General features: G+C 45.2%; 1 protein-coding gene across 3 annotated transcripts in view; it reads left to right on the top strand.

The window, feature by feature from the left end:
* CYFIP2 (cytoplasmic FMR1 interacting protein 2) overlaps window positions 1-20,111 on the top strand; it is a 134,309-nt gene that overhangs the window by 32,252 nt on the left and 81,946 nt on the right. For all 3 annotated transcript variants that reach the window (XM_019965309.2, XM_070793921.1, XM_070793920.1), the window contains 8 exons: window positions 1,389-1,570; window positions 3,368-3,464; window positions 4,445-4,573; window positions 6,855-6,959; window positions 9,520-9,611; window positions 11,398-11,515; window positions 14,690-14,809; window positions 15,308-15,433. In XM_019965309.2, coding sequence (XP_019820868.1) covers window positions 1,389-1,570; window positions 3,368-3,464; window positions 4,445-4,573; window positions 6,855-6,959; window positions 9,520-9,611; window positions 11,398-11,515; window positions 14,690-14,809; window positions 15,308-15,433 — 969 coding nt within the window. The remainder of the gene's footprint in view (window positions 1-1,388; window positions 1,571-3,367; window positions 3,465-4,444; window positions 4,574-6,854; window positions 6,960-9,519; window positions 9,612-11,397; window positions 11,516-14,689; window positions 14,810-15,307; window positions 15,434-20,111) is intronic.

Below are 20,111 nucleotides of genomic sequence, written 5' to 3' on the forward strand. Positions count from 1 at the left end.
CCATTCAGGAATGCAGGCTGAGCAGTTTAAGCCCACCCTGTGCCTGGGTGGGAGCCCTGCCATGCACCCTGTGCCCTCCATGTGTTCTGCATGTGTTTATGAGCCTTAGAAGTAGACTTGCAAGCACTGGCCCAGGCTCAGCCCTGCGCCCAGCTCTGTGCTGGCCTCCTGAAAGTGGTGGGGAAGATGCAGATAGAGCCTTGAAGGCAGAGCAAGCCAGGGTTCTGCCACCTTCTGGCTGGGACCTTAAGTCATTTCAGACCTCTGACACCTTCAATATTCTCACCCTCTGGAAAGAACGCCCATTTCACAGGTTTTCTCTAAGGATAAATAAGGTCCATTAGTAAAGAGCCCTATTTGTAGAGCCCTTGCTACAGAGCAGGTTTACTAACTCACAGATGCTGTTATTAGCATCATGGACCTGCCTTCAAGGGGCCTAAAAGCTCTTTGGGAAGACAGTTCCAAGAGAGCAAAACTACCCAAAATGAAGTAAGTACTAAACTGAGGGCCTTCTGACAAGATGTATTTAGAGAAGGGAGGCTATAGAGTAATCGAAAACTCCTCTGTCCAGTACAGTCGCCAGTAGCCATGTATGGCCGTCTACTTGAATTCAAATTAAATAAAATGTAAAATGCGTATCCTCCTTGGCACTTGCATTTCCAGTGCTCGGTGTGCATTTCCATCACTCACATGTGATGAGTGGCCATTGTGTTGGACAGTGCAGATACAGAACATTTCCATCATCCTGCAAAGTTTTGTTGGACTTACACTCTGGAAGGAGAAAGTGGCTTGATCTGGTCTTTGAAGGTCTCCCTATCTCCTTTCCTTGCTTTGTTTTTCTCCACAGCTCGTACCACATTCTGATATAGAGAATTTATTTGATATTTTGTTTTCTGTCACCCATCACTAGAATATAAGTTCCTTTGGGTAGAGACTTTTTTTTCTGTTTTATTCCCCACTTTACCCCAGGGCCAAGAATGATGCCTGGCACATAGGAGATCCTCAGTAAACAGCATCTATTGGATGAATGGAGCTCTTTCTCTGAGTGTCCCTCTCACTGTCCATTGCTACCCACTAATTGTCCGGTGCCTGCACTGTCCTAGGTGCTAGGAATCACACATGACAAGATAGCAGCTTTCTCAGCAAGGAGGGGGTGAATAAATTCATTGGTTTGGCTCACTTGGGGACAGGTTCTGGGCTTCCCTCTAGAAATCAGCTTAGGATTTCAGGACTCCTCTGAGAAAGACCTCTGGGCAGTTTTGCCTTTCTCTAAAAGTCCAGGCTCTGAGTAGAGCCCCCAGGGAGCCTTGACCAGCTCCCCACCAGGGAGCTCAGCGAGCTGCCCCACCAGGCTGCCCAGTCCTAACCCGCTGCCCCTCTGCCCACAGCGCAAAGCTATCGAGCGGTTCTGCAGTGAGGTGAAGCGACTATGCCATGCCGAGCGGAGGAAGGACTTTGTCTCCGAGGCCTACCTCCTGACCCTGGGCAAGTTCATCAACATGTTTGCAGTCTTGGACGAGCTGAAGAATATGAAGTGCAGTGTCAAGAATGACCACTCTGCCTACAAGAGGTCAGGGCTCCTCTCCCTCCCCCGCCCTATCTTCCTAGGCAGCCGGCCTGTGGGAGAGAGAAAACAGAGCCCTCCTAACAGGCTCAGAACCAAGCTAGCCACTCCACAGACACAGCAGGGTTGAGTCTGCCTCTGTTTTTGCAGCTTACAGAGTAAGATACAGAGCTGAGCTTTGCAGAACTGGGTCTTGGCAGGGTTTTCTATCTCGAGGTGGAATCAAATCCTCATTTACCCCACCAGTGGAGCAGCATTTTCTGTGTCTCATGCAGTCTGAGATTATATTATGATTAATATAATCCTAAAATGGTCACAGGAGTCATTCTCTGCAAGAATCAGAAAGCCAGTTCAAACTGCTCATGTGAAAGAAGAAACTGGGTTGGCTCCCAGAACAGAAAAGTCCTGGTCTACCTGATCCAGGTACTCAGGTGATGCTGTTGATCTGGTTCCTTCTGCCTCTCAGCTCAGCTTTCCCCAGTGACCGCTTCATTCTCAGGCTCATGCCCTGTATGGCCTCCAGCAGCGTCCCTCCAGTCAGCATAGCAACCCCAGTTCCTAAGGAAGGAAAGGATGCAGCTCCTTGCAAATATTTTGCAAAAGCCCCAAGAAGGATTGTCCTTGCCTCAGCCTGGGTCCTGTGCCGATCCCTCCATCAGATACTATGTACGAGTATGTTGGCGTGGTGCTGATGGGGGCGGTGCTCGCTCTTGGGGTCAGTTGAGGGTCAATGGCAGCTCACAAGAAAGGACTGAGAGTGGGAGGCGGTCATTCTTCTCCAGAAATGTGTATACAGCCACCCCAAAGTGGGGGAGAGCAGGTGAAAGTAGCAAATCCACCTGTGTTGCTTGAGGCTCAAATAAGCTCCAAGGTGACCATACATATGTCTTGGGAAGAGTTTGCCATGTCATGATGAAGAGGGCCCCTGTCCTTGAACCACCTCCTCCTGGGGCTCCGAGGTAACCGGAGAAAGCAGACAACAGACTGATCCTCACTGTTTTATCCTCCTTAGTGAACTGAAACCTGTCAGTACCCAGAAGACAGAGCCCCATTCAGAAATGGCAATTTCACAGAGATTCCATAGACAGCTCATGGTACAGTGTCTTCCCCCCAAACTCTCCCCAGATTTGGCCAACTCCTGCCATCATGGTCACAGCTGACATGCTCTGGGGACTGGCTGGGACCTTGCTGTGTCTTGTCCGTGTTCCACGGTCCCTGCACCAACTCCACCTCCAGGCCAGGCTGGAGAAGTCCCAGGGCAGTGGTTTCCCCCCTTCAAGGCCTGCTGTGTTCCCCACACCCATCATCCCCTCAGTCCCACCAGGTTAAGTAGACTTTTGCTTTCCCTACAATGTTTAGAAACATTGAGGTTTTCCTATAAGCAACATAATACCCAAAAAACAGAACATTCCGCTGCTTGTGATTCTTCCCCATGACTTACCGTGTAGTTTTGCTGGAGGTCACTGCAAGGCTCGGGATGCCCGTTTCACTAGGTCTTACCCCTTGGGCTGGTTGATGGCATGCTAGCTACCCTTAAACTTGCCTAGTCTTTGAGCTTCAGTGCATTCTTGCTTCTTAATTTCAGGTACCGTTATTACAGGGGTGCAAACAGCTCCAAGTGAAATGACTCCAGAACAGGCTCTCCTTCGATGTTAGAGTCACTTGTGCCATTCAGAGCCCTGCAACTTCGGGGATAGTGTATCTGGGTTAGCTGGGAGCAGGGCCCGGCTGGGTTAGGTGGGAGCTAAGGCCCGGCTTAGGCCGGCTATTCATGAGCATCCCTCTCTACACCACCCTGTCCAGGGCAGCGCAGTTCCTGAGGAAGATGGCTGACCCCCAGTCCATCCAGGAGTCGCAGAACCTGTCCATGTTCCTGGCCAACCACAACAGGATCACCCAGGTGATGGCAAACCTATGTCAGTCCTGACCCGGTGTCCTGGGACGCAAGCTGGGGCCTGGAGGTTGGGGGACCCACAGGCAGAGGAGCTCTGCCCAGATCATTCGTCCCCTTTGCTCTGCTCAAGCTTTAAGCTGCAGATTTAAGTGTCCCTTCCCAGCCACAGACGGCCCCTTCACCCTCTGCAGTTTGTCCTTAGAAAATTTTCTAGCCAGTGTTCTGCCCCGGTATAGGTTGGTATAGGTTGAGAGCTTGGGTTCTGGAGTTAGACTGCCTTGTTTTCTCATCTTGGACCCTCCATTGCCCTACTATGATGCCTTGGGCAAGGTCTCAGCCTCCGTTTCCTCATCTGTAAAATGGGACTGTTTAGGATTGCAGTGAGAAATAAATGAGATACTATAGCATGTAGAGCTTAACAGACAAGGACATAAGATGCGGTTATAGTTACTGCCATGGCTTTCCCAGGATATTCCCACTCAACGGTGTGTCCCTTTGGAGAGAAGGGGCCTGGGATGGAGACCTCAGGTCTTCTTGTACAGGAAATGTCTTTGTACTGCCGAGTCCTGTACTGGGAGATGCCTGCTGGCCCATTTCTCCTCCACTGAGCTGGGTCTTCCCACTATCATCCTTGGAGACATTTGGGGCTCAGTCCACACACACCCTCAAAACTAAGCTGAGATGACCACAGGCTGATTGCTATAAAGCTGAACTGCTTTTAGTTCAGCCAGATAAAGCATTTCTAACCATGAGAACTGCCAGGAAATACAACAGAAGCCCCTAAGGGGCAAGCCCCTGCCCTCGGTGATGTGCGGCAGCTCTGACCAACCACTGTAGACACTGAGGAGAGGTTGCAGGCTCCCCTCCACCTGATGTGGTCGGCAAGGCCGTGCACTGCCCCAGGGCCCAGCAGTGAGCCATCCTGGGTGCTGTAGGTGAGGAGGATGCAGGACAGGGGCTAACCAGAGGGGGGCGCTGCTGTTTAGTGTCTCCACCAGCAACTGGAAGTGATCCCAGGCTACGAGGAGCTGCTGGCCGACATTGTCAACATCTGCGTGGATTACTACGAGAACAAGATGTATCTGACCCCCAGTGAGAAGCACATGCTCCTCAAGGTACAGCTCCCTCTGTCATACCCCCTCACCTCCTTCTTATTTAAAATCATTTTAAAAGGTTGTTTCTTTCTTCTTGCTTAAGCATGAGTGCAGATCTTACTATACAAAAGGTTTTGTAACCAATTTTTTCCATTTGATATGCTGTGTACACCTTTCTAGACAGCATTAAGGCTATGTCTACAATGTGACTTTTAAAGGCTACCTAGTATTTCATTATATGGGGACATTATTATTTAACAAATCCCCTATCACTTGGTATTTGTTTGTTAAAGTGCATTGAAACTCTGTGGCGTTTTATGTCCATACTCTTGTTAAGTCAGACATCCTAGAGGAAAATTGCCAACCTAAAGGGGAAGGCAAAATCTTATAGCTTTTACTATATTTTGTCAAAACGGTCATGTTTGTCTCATCAGTTTACACATTTCATTTTTAAATTATCAAGTGATGTTTATCATTGTGGAAATTCTGAACAGAAAAGCATTAAAAAATCGAATCTCTTTTAATCTTTCCACCCAGAGATAACACTTTTAGCATTTTGATGTCTATCTTTCTCTTTTTTTCTGTGCTGATGTATTTTCAACATATGCGGTTTACATAAATTATGTATGTGTATTATTTATCCCATTTCATTAAGTGCATTTGGAATAACATGCAGCCCTTAAATAATGTTGTATGGATGAGTTCCCGTTTCTTTAGCCATTATTCTATCCTTAGCTGCTTAGGTTACTTCTAACTTCTCTCTGAAAACAATAGCACTGAAATGAATAACGTTCTCCATACTCTTTATACACACTGCATCACCTCTTTAATTTCTTTCTTCCCTTTCAGAGTTCCCCTGGTGATTTGACTTTTTCTTCCCCTCCATGTTGCCTCTTATTTCCAGAATACCAACCCTGTTGGTGTTCCCTTCTTTACATTTCCATAGCATCTCGAAGAAGGTTGCAGGAGAGTGTGGCTTTGTGACTCATTCACTCTGGCTTCCTCTGCACAGTCAGAAATTCAGAGAAGTCACCCAGAGTTCAGCAGCCTTTCTCACACCAGTGCTATGTCCAGGCAATTACCACAGCTCTGCCCAGAATTGTTGCTTCCACAAACTAGGTTACTAAACCCCACTTCACCAATCATCCTTACATGCTGCTATCAGATTCTCAGGCTCTTCATTTCTCTTGCCTGCTTTTAATCCTCCCACATCTCGGCTTCCCAGCCTTCTCCCTCTCAATTCTCAACCTGGCCTCTTGGAGTTTTGCAGTTTTTCTACAGTGTGTTAGTAAACTCAGATGCCAGCAGGGGGCGCCTTTCACCTTAAATGGAAAAGTCTGGCACACCCCCTGCAGAGCCATAAGTACCCATCCTCTAGCCCAGTCCCTTAGGTGTCAGTCATGACCAATCCCCCGTCACATAGCAACTGCGAGCCGAGGATGCTGCTTTCAGCCTAGTTGTTCAGGCTCCCTCGGGCTTGCTGTACATTTGACAAAAGGAGCAAAGTAAGCCAGCGTGCAGGAAACTATTGGGTTGGCCAGAATGTTCATGCTAGTTTTTCCGTTACATTGTATGGAAAAACCCAAATGAACTTTTTGACCACCCCAATATTATATGGACTGGAATGTTTAGAATCAGCCTGTCAACCTGCCTATAGGGCACTGTCAGCAAAAACGTGTTCTTTTTGTTAATGAAATCACCGATGAGATTCCTTGGGAATCTTTGTTGTAGTTTCCTTGGGGAAAGGGGTGAAGGGTTTCACATTCCTTTACCATCTAGTGAGTATGCATCAAGTGCCCGCAGTGTTTGCCAGGGCCTGGGGATGCAACAGCAGCACCACTCAGTCTTTCTCGAGGATCTAAGTGCATACATGCTGTTACATCCCAGTTCAGATCCTATCTCTGCAGCTGTGTCTAACCTCTCTGTGTCTCCAGCTCCTCATCTGTAGAATATGGTTATCATATAGAATTTGACTCATAAGATGGTGAGAATTAAGGATAATGTCTTCTAAATCCCTAAGCATAGACTCTGGCCCATGGACTATGGGCTTCATGAGGACTCAAGAAGTGGCCACCACAATAATAAACAAGAGTTCTCTGCATGTCTTCACAGAAATCACATTTCTGATTGAGATTAGTTCTACGTGTCCTTCTTTGTGACAACCCATGGGTTTTTGAAATAGAATATGTCACTACAGGGGGTGTGGGTGTGCACATATCCACATCTGCTTTTTTTTTTTTTTTTTTTTGGAACGTTTCCAATGGATGTGACTGGCTTCTGTCTCTGCCTCTTCTCATGCTAGGTAATGGGTTTTGGTCTGTACCTGATGGATGGGAATGTCAGTAACATTTACAAATTGGATGCCAAGAAGAGAATCAACCTCAGCAAAATTGATAAGTTCTTTAAGGTCAGCACCTGGGGCTGGGGCTGGGCAGTGGGCCAGGGGGTGGTCTCTCTGGGGAAAGGAATGAAATTAGGCAGCAAAGTGTGGTGCTTATTGATTAAACTATGGCTCGAAGGATCCCAAGAGGAGGAGGAGGATAGATACAGGGGCCCTAGCTGCCTTGGGTGGAGGAATCCACGCTATTGAAGGTGTGTGCCTCAGTCTCAGGACATAGCCAGAAGGCCTTGCAATGCTTTCCACACACTGCTTTTACACTTGTCTGAAACCCCTTGCCATCTAAAGAAAGACATGTGTCCCAGAAGACAGAGCCTGCTTTAATTTTCAGTATAAATCAAAGCTCACAATTACAGGATTCACGTTCACAAGCTCACAGACTCTCCTGGCCCACCAGAGGCCTACTCCGCTCCCTACCTCTGGGCAGAATGCCTTATGGGGTCCAGCCTGCTCTCAGTCCATTCCAGTGCCTCAGAGACTTCATCTTGTGGTCCAAAATCTTTAACAACAAACCTTGAGGTCTGCCTTTGAGGTTTTTGCAAAGGGATTTTCTACTTTGGAAGTCAGTTCCATATTGTCAGTGTGTCCTAGCATCAGGCACTTCAGGTATGGAGTAGAGCCTCTGAGATCAGACATGGGAAAACCAAGCTTAAATTAAAAGTGGATCCCTTTGAAGATGTGGCTGGGCCTGGGTCTCACTGACTCTTGGAGGTTAATGGGGAAGTAAGTCACCCAAGGGGCTTCACAGATGGTGTTAGTGGCAAAGAACTAGCCTGCCAATGCAGGAGACAAGAGACGCTGGTTTAATCCTTGGACAGGGAAGATCCCCTGGAGGAGGGCATAGCAACCCACTCCAGTATTGCTGCCTGGAGAATCCCATGGACAGAGAAGCCTGGTGAGCCACACTCCATGGGGTCACAAAGAGTCAGACACGACTAAGTGACTTAGCACGCATGCACAAGTCACCAAAAGCATCCTTAGGCTTGGCTTGGCTTCTTTTTGAAGCCAGAACTTTCACTTTTCTCTAGGACTGCCCCAAATGAAAACTGGGCTTCTCTGGGGGGAACTAGTAAAGTCCACCCCTGCTTAAATCCACATAAATGCGATGGGGGTGGAATTGAAGACCACAGTCTCACCTCACACAGACCTGGGTTTTAGTCTCTCTCTTCCACTACGTAACTGGGTGATGTTGGGAAAGTCACAGAGCTTCTCTGAAACTGAGCTCTCTAACCTGAAAAACAGGAATGCTAAGGGTGTCTACTTTATGGGGTTCCCTTGAGGATTCAATGAACGACATAGGTGTCAGAACCCTGGGTTATAATTCTGGCCCCTTGGCTTCTAGCTGGTCTGACTTTGTGAAAAAAATCACTCTAGCTGAGTTGTCAAAGCTTCCATTTGTCCATCTTGTTAAATGGGAATAATAGTAGTACTGATCTCACTCAGCTATTCTATGGAGTGAGATAACTGTTTTCTGTTTTGCTTAATAGACTATTTTTTAAGAGCAGTTTTAGGCTCATAGCAAAATTGAGCAGAATGAAGAGACATTTCCCATATAACTCCTATCCCTACTCATACCCAACCTCCCCCATTATCACAACTCACCAGCAGAGAGGGACATCTGTTTTAGTCCATAAATCTGCACTGTTGACACATCATTATCACCCAGATCCCAGAGGGTGCAGTAGGGATAACTCATGGCATTGTGCATCCTGTAAGTTTTGACAAACGCATAATGACTATATCTACCATTGTTGTACTTTGTTGCTCGGTTGTGTCTGACTCTTTGTGACCCCATGGACTATAGCCCACCCGGCTCCACTATCCTTGGGATTCTCCAGGCAGGAATACTGGAGTGGGTTGCCATGCCCTCCTCCAGGGGGTCTTCCCAACCCAGGGATGGAACCCAGGTCTCCTGTGTCTCCTGCATTGGCAGGCGGTTTCTTTACTGCTGAGCCACCAGGGAAGCCCCTCTATCTACCATTGTGGTCTCATACAGAATAGTTTCACTGCCCTAAAAGTCCTCTGCTTTTGAAGGACTTAGCACTGTAGTGCCTCATGAATCAGTGAATACCAGCCTCCCCACCATTAGTCCTCCTCTTTGGATGGGAGTCGTCTGCCCTCTGGTGTTGGGTGTTCAAGGTTTCAATTCACCTTGTGGAGTTTCTCAAAAAGGTCACTCCCAGCCAGTGGAATTCAGGCCCTCACATCTGGTCCAGAGTTTGAAACAGCGAGGAGCCTTTAATCCAAGGAAAATTAGAGCAGATAAGACCCTGCCCTGGGAGGCAGGCCATCTGGCTCTCGTTCTTCATCTGTTCTGCCTGCTGGGTAACCTTGGACAAGTCTCTTTGCCTCTCTGGGCTCAGATGCTGGAACATAGAGATGGTTGGAGGCAGAGGAGGACCTGTAGGCTGGCTAAGGCTCTTTGTGGTTCCAGGGTCACATGGTAGCAACATCAGAGTCAGAACTAGGGGTCAGCCCGGAGGCACACATGGAGGCCTGGCTCTCCCAGTGGAAGGCAATGCCGGTCCCTCCCTCCGTGTCTCACAAGCTGTGTTTGCTTCCTTTGCAGCAGCTGCAGGTGGTGCCCCTTTTCGGCGACATGCAGATAGAGCTGGCCAGATACATTAAGACCAGTGCTCACTATGAAGAGAACAAGTCCAAGTGAGTGCCTGCCGTAATGTCTCTCGGCTCCCGCAAGGACGCCCAGCCCGGGCAGGGGGCCGAGGGGCCATTTCAGCCCCTCCCCTCTCCCCAGACCCTGGGCAGGTGGAGTCTGTCCATCACTGGCTCCTGACAGAGGGGAGCAGTGGATGGTGATCTGAGCCCTTTTGCACTTGGCCTTTGCTGCCAGGGTTCAAAAGCGCTCAGAGCACAGCCCCGCCCCTTCTCTGTCCCCGTGGTGGCCCATGCCACCTGCAGGGGGACAGCAGGAGTCCTCCTGCCCCCCAGCAAGGGGAGGAGTGCTGGCCCTCAGTGGTCAGATGGAGCGAGGTGGCCTTCTTCTTCATCTCGCTGGTTCTCTCCTCAGGTCTTGTGTCCATGCAGTAAGTATGCCGTGCAGGGCATAGTACCAACCGTTCCAGCTGTGAAGTGGGTCGATGGCCTCCTCCAAGGTTGTTTTATAAACCACCCTCTAGGTCATCTGTGCTAAGATCTGGGGTATCAGCACCTCATGGAAGTTTGGGGAACACTGGGCTACAGGCTTGGCTACCCCTTTGATCTCTGGCCTTGTTAAGGAGGCTTCTTCTGCCTACATTTCCACCAGAGGGGGACAAACCATGTTTTCATCAAGGATGAGGGAATTAAGGCCTTAAAAATACATAAATGCAGAGTCCTTGAACTCCATCACCTTTGAGCCACTGCAGATGAGTCTCACCAGGGAGAGCTTCGTAACCCAGTGGCTGCTGGTATGTGAGGAGGTCTTCCAGGAAAAGCATGGAGTCCCAAATGCTGGACTTATTTCCTGTGTGAATTCTTAGCCACCTGAAGGTGGTTGGAGTGGTGATGTGCTCAGGGTTGGGGGCAGGGGCTTGAGTGATGTGTCCCCAACCCACACAGGGAACTCAGGATAAAGGTTGTGTCAAAGTATAGGCATGAGGAAGTGTCAGCATTCTCAGTATTCTCTAGAGCGCCCCTTTGGAGCTCCTTCTGAAATAGTAAATTCTCCCTAAATGTGTATCTGCCTTGCTTGGTGCCCATGCTTAGTCTGTCCACCTGGTCACCCGGCACCAGATGGCAGAAGACAGTGACCGGGGTTGTCTTTTGTTCTGTTGGCAAAGGAGAATGCAGACTCCCATTCATTGATTTCTTCCCCAATTTAAGATGTTTTCTCAAAGATCTCTTTTTTAAAAATTGAGGGAAGTGTTGAGGAGAAAGAAGAGAGAAAGAGGGAGAAGATGAGGGCAAGAGAGAGCAGTGCCTCTCAGGATGCCTGCGGCTTCCTCTTGGTGAAGAGCTTCCCTGTTCCCCGCTCGCTGTTGCGAAACAGATACAACCCCGTTAGGTTTTTCCAGTCCCGCCCATAGGCCTTTGTCAATGGCAGCTTCACCCACAGGACACAGTGCTGCCAGAGTCAGTTGACAGATCTGGGAGGTCACCCACCTTGCTTTTTCTTAGCTTGGATTCCAGCCCTTTGTAGCCCTAGAGAGGCTGCAAGTCCCTCCCCGCTCATGTGACTGGTAAGTACTGTGGACACCCGTTACCTGGGAAAGTGTGATTGGGCCTTAGAAGAGGCCAGCCCCAGGTAGGAGAAGGAAAGTCTTTTCCATGCAGCCTGCAGTCCCTACGGTGGAATTTAGCAGGCACTGTTGCTGGTGGGTAGGACACCTCTTGGTTGTTCCCAGTGGAGCCAGTCACGTTAGCTGAGCACCAAGACTAACTAGTGGATGGAAGGAGCCTGCCCCTCCCAGGGCCAGGACCCACTCCGACCCCCTGATTTTCTGCCCAGGTGGACATGCACCCAGAGCAGCATCAGCCCCCAGTACAATATCTGTGAGCAGATGGTTCAGATCCGTGATGACCACATCCGCTTCATCTCGGAACTCGCTCGTTACAGCAACAGTGAGGTGAGCTTGCTCTGGCTGGTGGGATGGAGGCACGTGTGGGACTAGGGTGAGAAGGGGTGAGGACCTCCAGAAAAGAAATGATCCTGGGGATCCTGGGGAGTGGATGAGTGAGGGAATACATTTGGATGCAGGAGGGCAGAATGGCCAAGAGCCAGACAGAGCTGGGACTGATTCTGGTTCTGCTTCTGACCTTCACAAGTTATTCCGCATCCCTGAGCCTCAGTTTCCTCATCTGCAAAATGGAGCTAATAGTATCCAGAAAGGTTCATTGAGAGGATTAAACACTATGATGTATGGAAAATGCATTGCACCTAGCAGGTAGTAACAGCCCAGTAATTGTTAGTCTTTACATGATCTAAACATCTCCACCCTAGGTGGCAAGAGAAACAAAGTTCTGTACAATCATGCTCATAGTACCATCTAAATATTTTAAAACAATTGTAAAAATCATTGTAATAAGCCAGTAAATACAATTAGGAACAGAAGAAGGTCATAAAAATCTCCTGTGATTGCTCTAATTACATTTTTACTGCCACTGGATTTTCCTTTTCTTCTTTGTTTAAATAGGGAGACACAATTAGTGCACAAACCTCAGAAAAAATACAGATAGACAAAAGAAGGGAAAATAAGTCATGTAAAATTCTACCATCCAGAAGCCACTATTATTAACATTTGGAGGTATATATATATTATCCTTTGTGGCTTCCCTGATAGCTCAGTTGGTAAAGAATCCTCCTGCAATGCAGGAGACCACGGTCCAATTCCTGGGTCAGAAAGATCTTCTGGAGAAGGGATAGGCTACCCACTCCAGTGTTCTTGGGCTTCCCTTGTGGCTCAGCTGGTAAAGAATCCACCTGCAATGTGAGAGACCTGGGTTCGATCCCTGGATTGGGAAGATCCCCTGGAGAAGGGAAAGGCTACCCACTCCAGTATTCTGGCTAGAGAATTCCATGGACTGTATAGTCCATGGGGTCGCAAAGAGTTGGACCTGACTGAGCAACTTTCACTTTCACTTTCATATATCCTTCTAGAGCTCTTTCTATTCAGACCTTGTAATGAATATATATGTTGATTTAATAAGCACAGGTCTCCTGATTTCAATCCCTATTTTACCTTTTGAAGTTCCAGGATGACTTTGCACTACTCCGTTTGTGCTCACTGCCTCCACCATGTGGCTAGGAGCTGTAATTAGTCTTTCCAAAACCCAAAGTAGGGAAATGTCTGATCAAAAGTGGGGAACACATCTGAAATGAGAGCAAATGCAAGCAGTATGGTCATTAGATGAGTGGCCCACATTCTTAGCAGGGCTCCTGGTGGACATGGATCAGGGTCAAGCCCAAACCTTTGGCTTTCTTAACTGTATATGCCAATGAATTGAGCATAAGCTAAGCTATGGGAATAATTTAAGTGCCAGGAAAGTGAAAGTGAAGTCGTTTAGTCGTGCCGACTCTTTGCGACCCCATGGACTGTAGCCTACCAGGCTCCTCTGTCCATGGGATTTTCCAGGCAAGAGTACTGAAGTGGATTGCCATTTCTTTCTCCAGGGGATCTTCCCGACCCAGGGATTGAACCTGGGTCTCCTGCATTGTAGACAGACGCTTTACCGTCTGAGCCACCAGGGAAGTAGGTGCCAGGGACCCCATTCAATTCTTGTCCAGTTTTGGTGTGATCTAAGAATGAGTCAGGCTCAGAGGTATTTTTAAAATTATACACATTATGCGTGTATATATACAGATAATTCTTGGTATTCACAACAGTTATGTTTTATAAAGTGGCCATCAACACTGAATCAGCAAATAATCGCTCCTCCAGAAAATACAGGGTTAGGTTTCTGTGAGCCTCTGGTCACAGTGTTTCTATCAGCTGACTTTTAATATATAGCCTTGTTTTACATGCGTTTCTGTTTAAAGTCACCGTACGTAATATATATTGCTGATTTGTTAACATTAAATCATACCCAACAGCACTATAATTCCTGCCTGAACAAAGTATATCTAAAACACCTATTTTCAGGACTTCCCTGGTGGTACAGTGGCTAAGACTCCACACTCTCAATGCAGGGGGCCTGAGTTCAATCCCTGACCAGGGAACTAGATCCCACATACCACAACTAAGAGTTTGCATGCCACAACCAAGACCTGGTGAAGCCAAACAATAAATATTTAAAAAATAAAATACATATTTTCTCCATAAAGCACATCACAGCCTCCTTTTTTATAGAGGTATAGACAGAGAGTCAGCACTGTGTTTAGGGACCATTTTAAATAGTGAAATCACCAGTAAAAAGTATAACAAAGTGGAAAACGGGGCATTAAGCAAATCAGGAAAGAGACACTTGTTTACAGTAAGAGCTGAAACAAGAGGGCAGAGAGCTGTGTTGTTCAGCCTCAGCTGGGAACGTGATTCAGATGTTTTTGCCACTCTGCACACATCTGCAAATGACCATGAAAGCACTGCAAGGATTGATCTTGAGGTTGTAAATAAATTTTAGTAAATAGGGAAATTCACAAATTCAGAACCCACAAATAATGAGGACTGGCTCAATATGTATATGTATACGCACACATATATACACATGTCTGTGCATATGCACATGCATACATGCATATTATATTTCGCTGTGGAATATATTACATGTTCAAATAGATGTTTGTCTTCACCAGTGCTTTTCAGTCAATGAGTCACTTGTAATTGGTTGTGAAGTCAACTAAGTGATCTCTAAGTGGCATTTTGGTATGAAACAATGGACAATCAGAGGAGGTCTCAAGTATTAAGCACAAAGTTTCTTTGTGGAAAATGTTATTTCATGTCTGTATATAGTATATATACTATATATATATATATATATATATATATATACAGTCAGTATATAGTATACAGTCAGTATATAGTATATACTTCCTGCTGTAAATCAGACCCAAAAGTCTGAAAAGCCACTGCTCTGCAATTGACCGGGGTCATTGTGAGTGGGGCTCTGGCATCATACCACCTGAGTTTGAACCCTCAGTCATTTGTGAGCCATGTGACCAACAAGGGACTTGTCTGAGCTTCAGTTTATCAGTCAAGAGGTATAATAATAGCACCTCCCTTGCAGTGTTCTTGGGGGGATTAGTGAAATACAATGGAAAAGTGCCAGGTTCATTGGCAGTGAAGGTGATTGTCGATGCTCCTTAGGTGGTGACGGGCTCTGGGCTGGACAGCCAGAAGTCAGATGAGGAGTACCGCGAGCTCTTTGACCTGGCCCTGCGGGGCCTGCAGCTCTTATCCAAGTGGAGCGCCCACGTCATGGAGGTGGTAGGTGTCCCAGGAAAGAGGCTCTGCCCCTCCCCAGCCCCCTCCACTCTTACCTCTGGTCTCTTGGAATCTGTCTGCCCCTACCTCTCTCCAACACTTTTAAACAGGTTTATTAAGAGAGAATTCACACACCACACCATTCACCAATTTATAAATCCATTAATTTTTAGTATATTTCCAGTGCTATGCAGCTGCAGTCAAATTTAGAACAACCTAACCCTCACCTGGTACATTCACACCCTTTTCCCTGTCTCTACAGCCTTAAGCCATCTCCTTCTGTCTCTGTAGATTTCCCTATTTTTGTATGTTTCCTATAAATAGAATCCTATCATACATGATTATTTGTGTCAACTGCATGTTATCAAGGTCCATCCATTGTAGCACAGATAAATACTTCATTTCCTTTCTTGACTGAGTGCTGCTCTGTTGTGTGGACTCTCCTGGTTTAGTTGATCCGTTCACCCACTGATGGACGTGGGGTCTCTCCTCTCTCCCCAGTACTCCTGGAAGCTGGTTCACCCCACAGACAAGTTCTGCAACAAGGACTGCCCAGGCACGGCTGAGGAGTACGAGCGAGCCACACGCTACAACTACACCAGTGAAGAGAAGTTCGCCTTCGTCGAGGTGGGTGCTGACTCCCTGTGTCTCCTTGTCCCCCACTCGCTAGGTTGGTGCTCAGTGTCGGCCATGGGGCTTCCTGGAGGGGTGCTGGGCTGGGTGGCAGCCCTGGTCCTCATGTGCATGCACCTGCTCAACCCTCCTCCCACCCGAATTCATCTCTGTCCCACGTTGTTATTCAGAAATGGTGAGAAACTCATTGTGGTCTTAAAAAATCCCAAAGAAAGTGTCACTCCACTGGAAACAAAAGACAAGACAGACACATGGCCAAACCAAATAAGAGAAATGCCCAGACTGATGAGAGGTCAGAGAACTACAGATTAAAGCTAAGATACAGAGTGTTGATCAGTCAGGATGGTACAGATCTAGAAGACTGGCGATGTCCATTGCTGGTTAAAGTGGGGTATAGATCTTCTCAGATACTTTGAGTGGCCAGTATGCATTTTACAGGCTTTCTCTGAGGGCAGCCTGAGCATCTGTATTCAGATTTTTAATGTGCGTATCATTTGCCCAGAAGTTCTTCTGGGGAATATATCTCAGAAATAAGCCAACTGTTATCACCGTATTGTTTATAATGCCATAATATGTGAGACAACTGAAATGTCCTACAATATGGATCAGATAAAGTAAATGAAGGTGCAGCTGTGTCACTAAATATGATGCAGCCGCTAAAATGGATGTACTGATATGAAAAGATATGCACAGAATATTGTTAAGTTTTAAAAAAAAAAAGATTAAAGAGCAGCAGATAAAATGATGCCATTTCTGCTTAAATTAATATACTTTTGCACATTTGCTCAAAATGGAAGGACGTGAGTGTGTATTTATATATACCAAACCATCAACAGTCGTTTCTGGAGACAGGATTCTTGCTTCCTACCTTAGACTATATGATTTGTTTTTTTGTTTGATTACTGAAAGATATTCTATGGGAGTGAAAGGGCACATTCTTACTGAGTTGTGAGTGACAGCTACTGTTTTTGTTGTTTCAACTTTTTGACTATTATGAATAATGCTAATGTATACATTCATGTACAAGTACTTGTGTTGAAATATGTTTCATTTTCTTGGAACTATACCTAGAAGCAGAATTACTGGATCATGTGGTAACTCTTTGTTTAAAAATTTGAGAAAATGCCAAACTGTTTTCCAAAGCAGCTTGATCGTTTTACATTTTCACCAGCAGTATGTGGGAGTTGTAATTTATATTGGGTTTGATCCCTAGATATGTAAGTCATATCCTTGTCATCACTTACTGTCTTTATTTGTACTTTGAACCAAAGAACCTGAACTTTTAAAGAATTTTTTATAATTTTATTTATATATTTATTTTTGGCTGTGCTGAGTCTTCATCAAGGCTTCCCTGATAGCTCAGGTGGTTAAGAATCACCTGCAATGCCGAAGACCCCAGTTTGATTCCTGGGTCAGGAAGATCCCCTGGAGAAGGGACAGGCTATCTACTCCAGTGTTCTTGGGCTTCCCTGGTGGTTTCACCGCTGCGGGGGCTTTTCTCTAGTTGCAGCAAGTGAGGGCTGCACTAGTTGTGGTGCACTGACTTCTCATCGCGTTGGCTTCTCTGGCTGTGGAGCACGGGCTCTAGGGCAGGAGGGCTCCAGTAGTTGTGGCTCATAGGCTCAGAAGTTGCAGTTCTTAGACTCTCAAGCACAGGCTCAATAGTTAGGGGGCACAGGCTTAGTTGCTCCTCGGTATGTGGGATCTTCCCAGACCAGGGATCAAACCTGTGTCTCCTACATTGGCAGGCAGATTCTTTACAACTGAGTCACCAGGGGAGCCCCACTTACTGTCTTTTTTATTTTAGCTATCCTAATTGGTGTGAAGTCATGTCTCATTGTGGTTGTGATTTGCATGTCCCTAATAACTAATGATATTGAGCATCTTTCCGTGTGCTTATTGGCCATCTATATAGCTTCTTTGGAGAACTATTTGTTCAGATTCTTTGCCCATTTTTGTTTGGGTTATTTGTCTTTTTATTTTTGAGACATAGGAGTTTTTATATATTCTGTATCAGAAAAGCCTATTAATCCACCTTGATTTCCAGGAAAACAGAGTCTGTTTTCCAAATTGCAACCAAATATCTGAGCCAAAATGAAAAAGAGGAAAAATAAATTATGTTGCATCTTGTTTTTCAGAAATGATATATTTAAAATTATATCAATATTCAAGCATCAAAAAAAAAAAAAGAATTTTTATATATTCTGGATACAAGCCCCTTATCAGACATATAATTTGAAAAAAAATTTCCTCAACTCCATGGACTGCCTTTTTATTTTCTAGTTGGAATCCTTTGAAGTAAAAAAGTTTTCTATTTTGATGAAGTTCAATTTATTTTTTCTTTTGTCACTTATGCTTTTTGTGTCAGATTTAAGAAACCATTGCCTAATCCAAGATCTCAAAGATTTACTCCTGTTTTTCTTCTGAGATTTTTATAGGTTCAATTCTTACATTTAGGTCTCTGATTCATTTTGAGTTAACTTTTGTATATTGTGTGAGTAGGGGTCCAAGTTCATTCTTTGCATGTGGATGTCCACTTGTCCAAGCACCAGTTGCTGGAAAGAGTATTCTTTCTCCATTGGATTGTCTTGGTGCCCTTGTCAAAAGTCAATTGACTATAAATGTATGGGATAACTTCTGGGCTTTCAGTTCTCCTCCATTTATATATATGCCAATTGCTCAGTCATGTGTGACTCTTTTGTGACCCCCATGGACCGTAGCCTGCCAGGCTCCTCCATCCATGGGACGCTTCAGGCAAGAGTACTGAAGTGGGGTTGCCATTCCTTCTCCCAGGAATCTTCCCAATCCAGTAATTGAACCCAGGTCTCCTGATTGCAGGCAGATTCTTTCCCATCTGAGCTATCAGGGAAGCCCACATATGCCAATACCATACCATTTTGATTAGTATAGCTTTGTAGTAAGTTTTGAAATCAAGAATTGTGAGTCTAACTTTATTCTTACTTTTTCTCTGTAGAACTTTGTGGTCTCATCTCTTTATCACTATTTTTCTAAAGTTTCACTGTGAAGCATCGTGATGAGGGCCTTTTGTATTCATTGTTTGGGACAATGGCCTATTTAGAGCCATTGCTGTGTGGAAATACATGTTCTATAGATCTGGGAAATTTTCTTGAATTTTAATTTTGGTAATTTCCTCCTCTGTTTTCTCTGTCCTGTCTTTCTGGGGTTTCTATCTGGCAGATGTTGGACACCCAGGATTTAGTGTCTAGTTTTCTTAGCTTTTCTCTCTTATTGCACTTTATTTTTGTTCTGCTTTATGAGATATTTCCTTAAATTCAGTTTTCAACTCTGTTAGTATTTTTTATTTTGCCTATATTTTTAATGTTCAAAAGCTCCATCTTGATGTGTGAATGTTCCTTTTTTTTTTTTTACTGTATCCTACTCTTGTGTCATGAATGTGCTATCACTATGAGATCATTGTTTTTTTTAATCAGCTTTATTGAAATATAATTTACATTTAATAAACTGCATCCATTTAAAGTGTATAACTCAGAAAGTTTTGACAGCTGTTCACATACCTGTGAAACCACAAACACAGATACAGACTATTTCAATCTCGCTCTAAGACTTCTTATGCCATTTGCAATCCATCCTTCTCTCTGTCCTTGGCCCTAGTCATATTTTTTGTCATCATAGATTTGTTTGCATTTTCTAGAATTTTATATAACTGGAATTATACAGAATGCATTTTGTGTGTGTGGCTTTTATTTACTCAGAGTAATAATTTTGAGATTCATTCCCATTGTTTTGTGTATCAGTAGTTTGTGCCTTTTCATTGCTGAGTTTTTTCCATTGTGTGACTAGCCTATAATTTTTGTATCTATTCAACTATTGATAAACATTGGACCATTTTCAGCTTTGGGTCAATGTAACTAAAATTGCTTTAAATATTTGAGTATAAGTCTTTGTGTGGACATAGGTTTTCATTTCTCTTGAAATGGCCATATTGGAGGTATATGTTTTTAAGAAACTGCTGAACAGTTTCCTGAAGCAAGTGTACCATTTTATATAAAATTTATATAAAATGCAAATATTTTTTCTAATTGGTGACTTTGCATTTTCATTTTCTTAGGATTGCCTTTTAAAGAGCAACTGTCTTTAATTTTGACAAAGCCCAACTTACCTATCATTCCATGGTTTGTAATTTTTTTGTGTTCCAGCTAAGAAATCTCTGCCTAGCCCAGAGTTGCAAAGATTTTCCCTTGGCTCTAACAGATCTGCATACTCTTCTGTATTTGGAATTATTCTGAAACATCTTCATTATCTTGTCCTTCCTTTGCCTCTATTCTCTAGTTTCATTGCCAGTCAGAAGCCTAGATTCTTTTATGACCTCACAGTCCTTTAGAGCTTCTCTCTCATTATTTCTACACTATAAAGGTTCTCTTCAGCAAAACCATCGCTGTTGGTTCTAGTGTAACTCCTTCCCTTCTGAGCTCTGTTGTCACCATTTCTCCTGCTGCAAATATTCTGTTTCTTCCTTTACACCTTAAAGGAAGATAAAGTCTTAGCATCAAAGCTCATTCATTCATGTATTCATTACGTTTTCAACAGAACTCTCTTGAGGGCCACTAGGGGGATGGGGCTTACACTGTCTGTGGAGCCTCACCCCTGCAGTGCTTACTGTCTGGTGCAGAGGGAGGAAATCAAATACGTC

This window comes from Bos indicus, chromosome 7 (assembly GCF_029378745.1).
Source record: "Bos indicus isolate NIAB-ARS_2022 breed Sahiwal x Tharparkar chromosome 7, NIAB-ARS_B.indTharparkar_mat_pri_1.0, whole genome shotgun sequence".
Lineage (NCBI taxonomy): Eukaryota > Metazoa > Chordata > Mammalia > Artiodactyla > Bovidae > Bos > Bos indicus.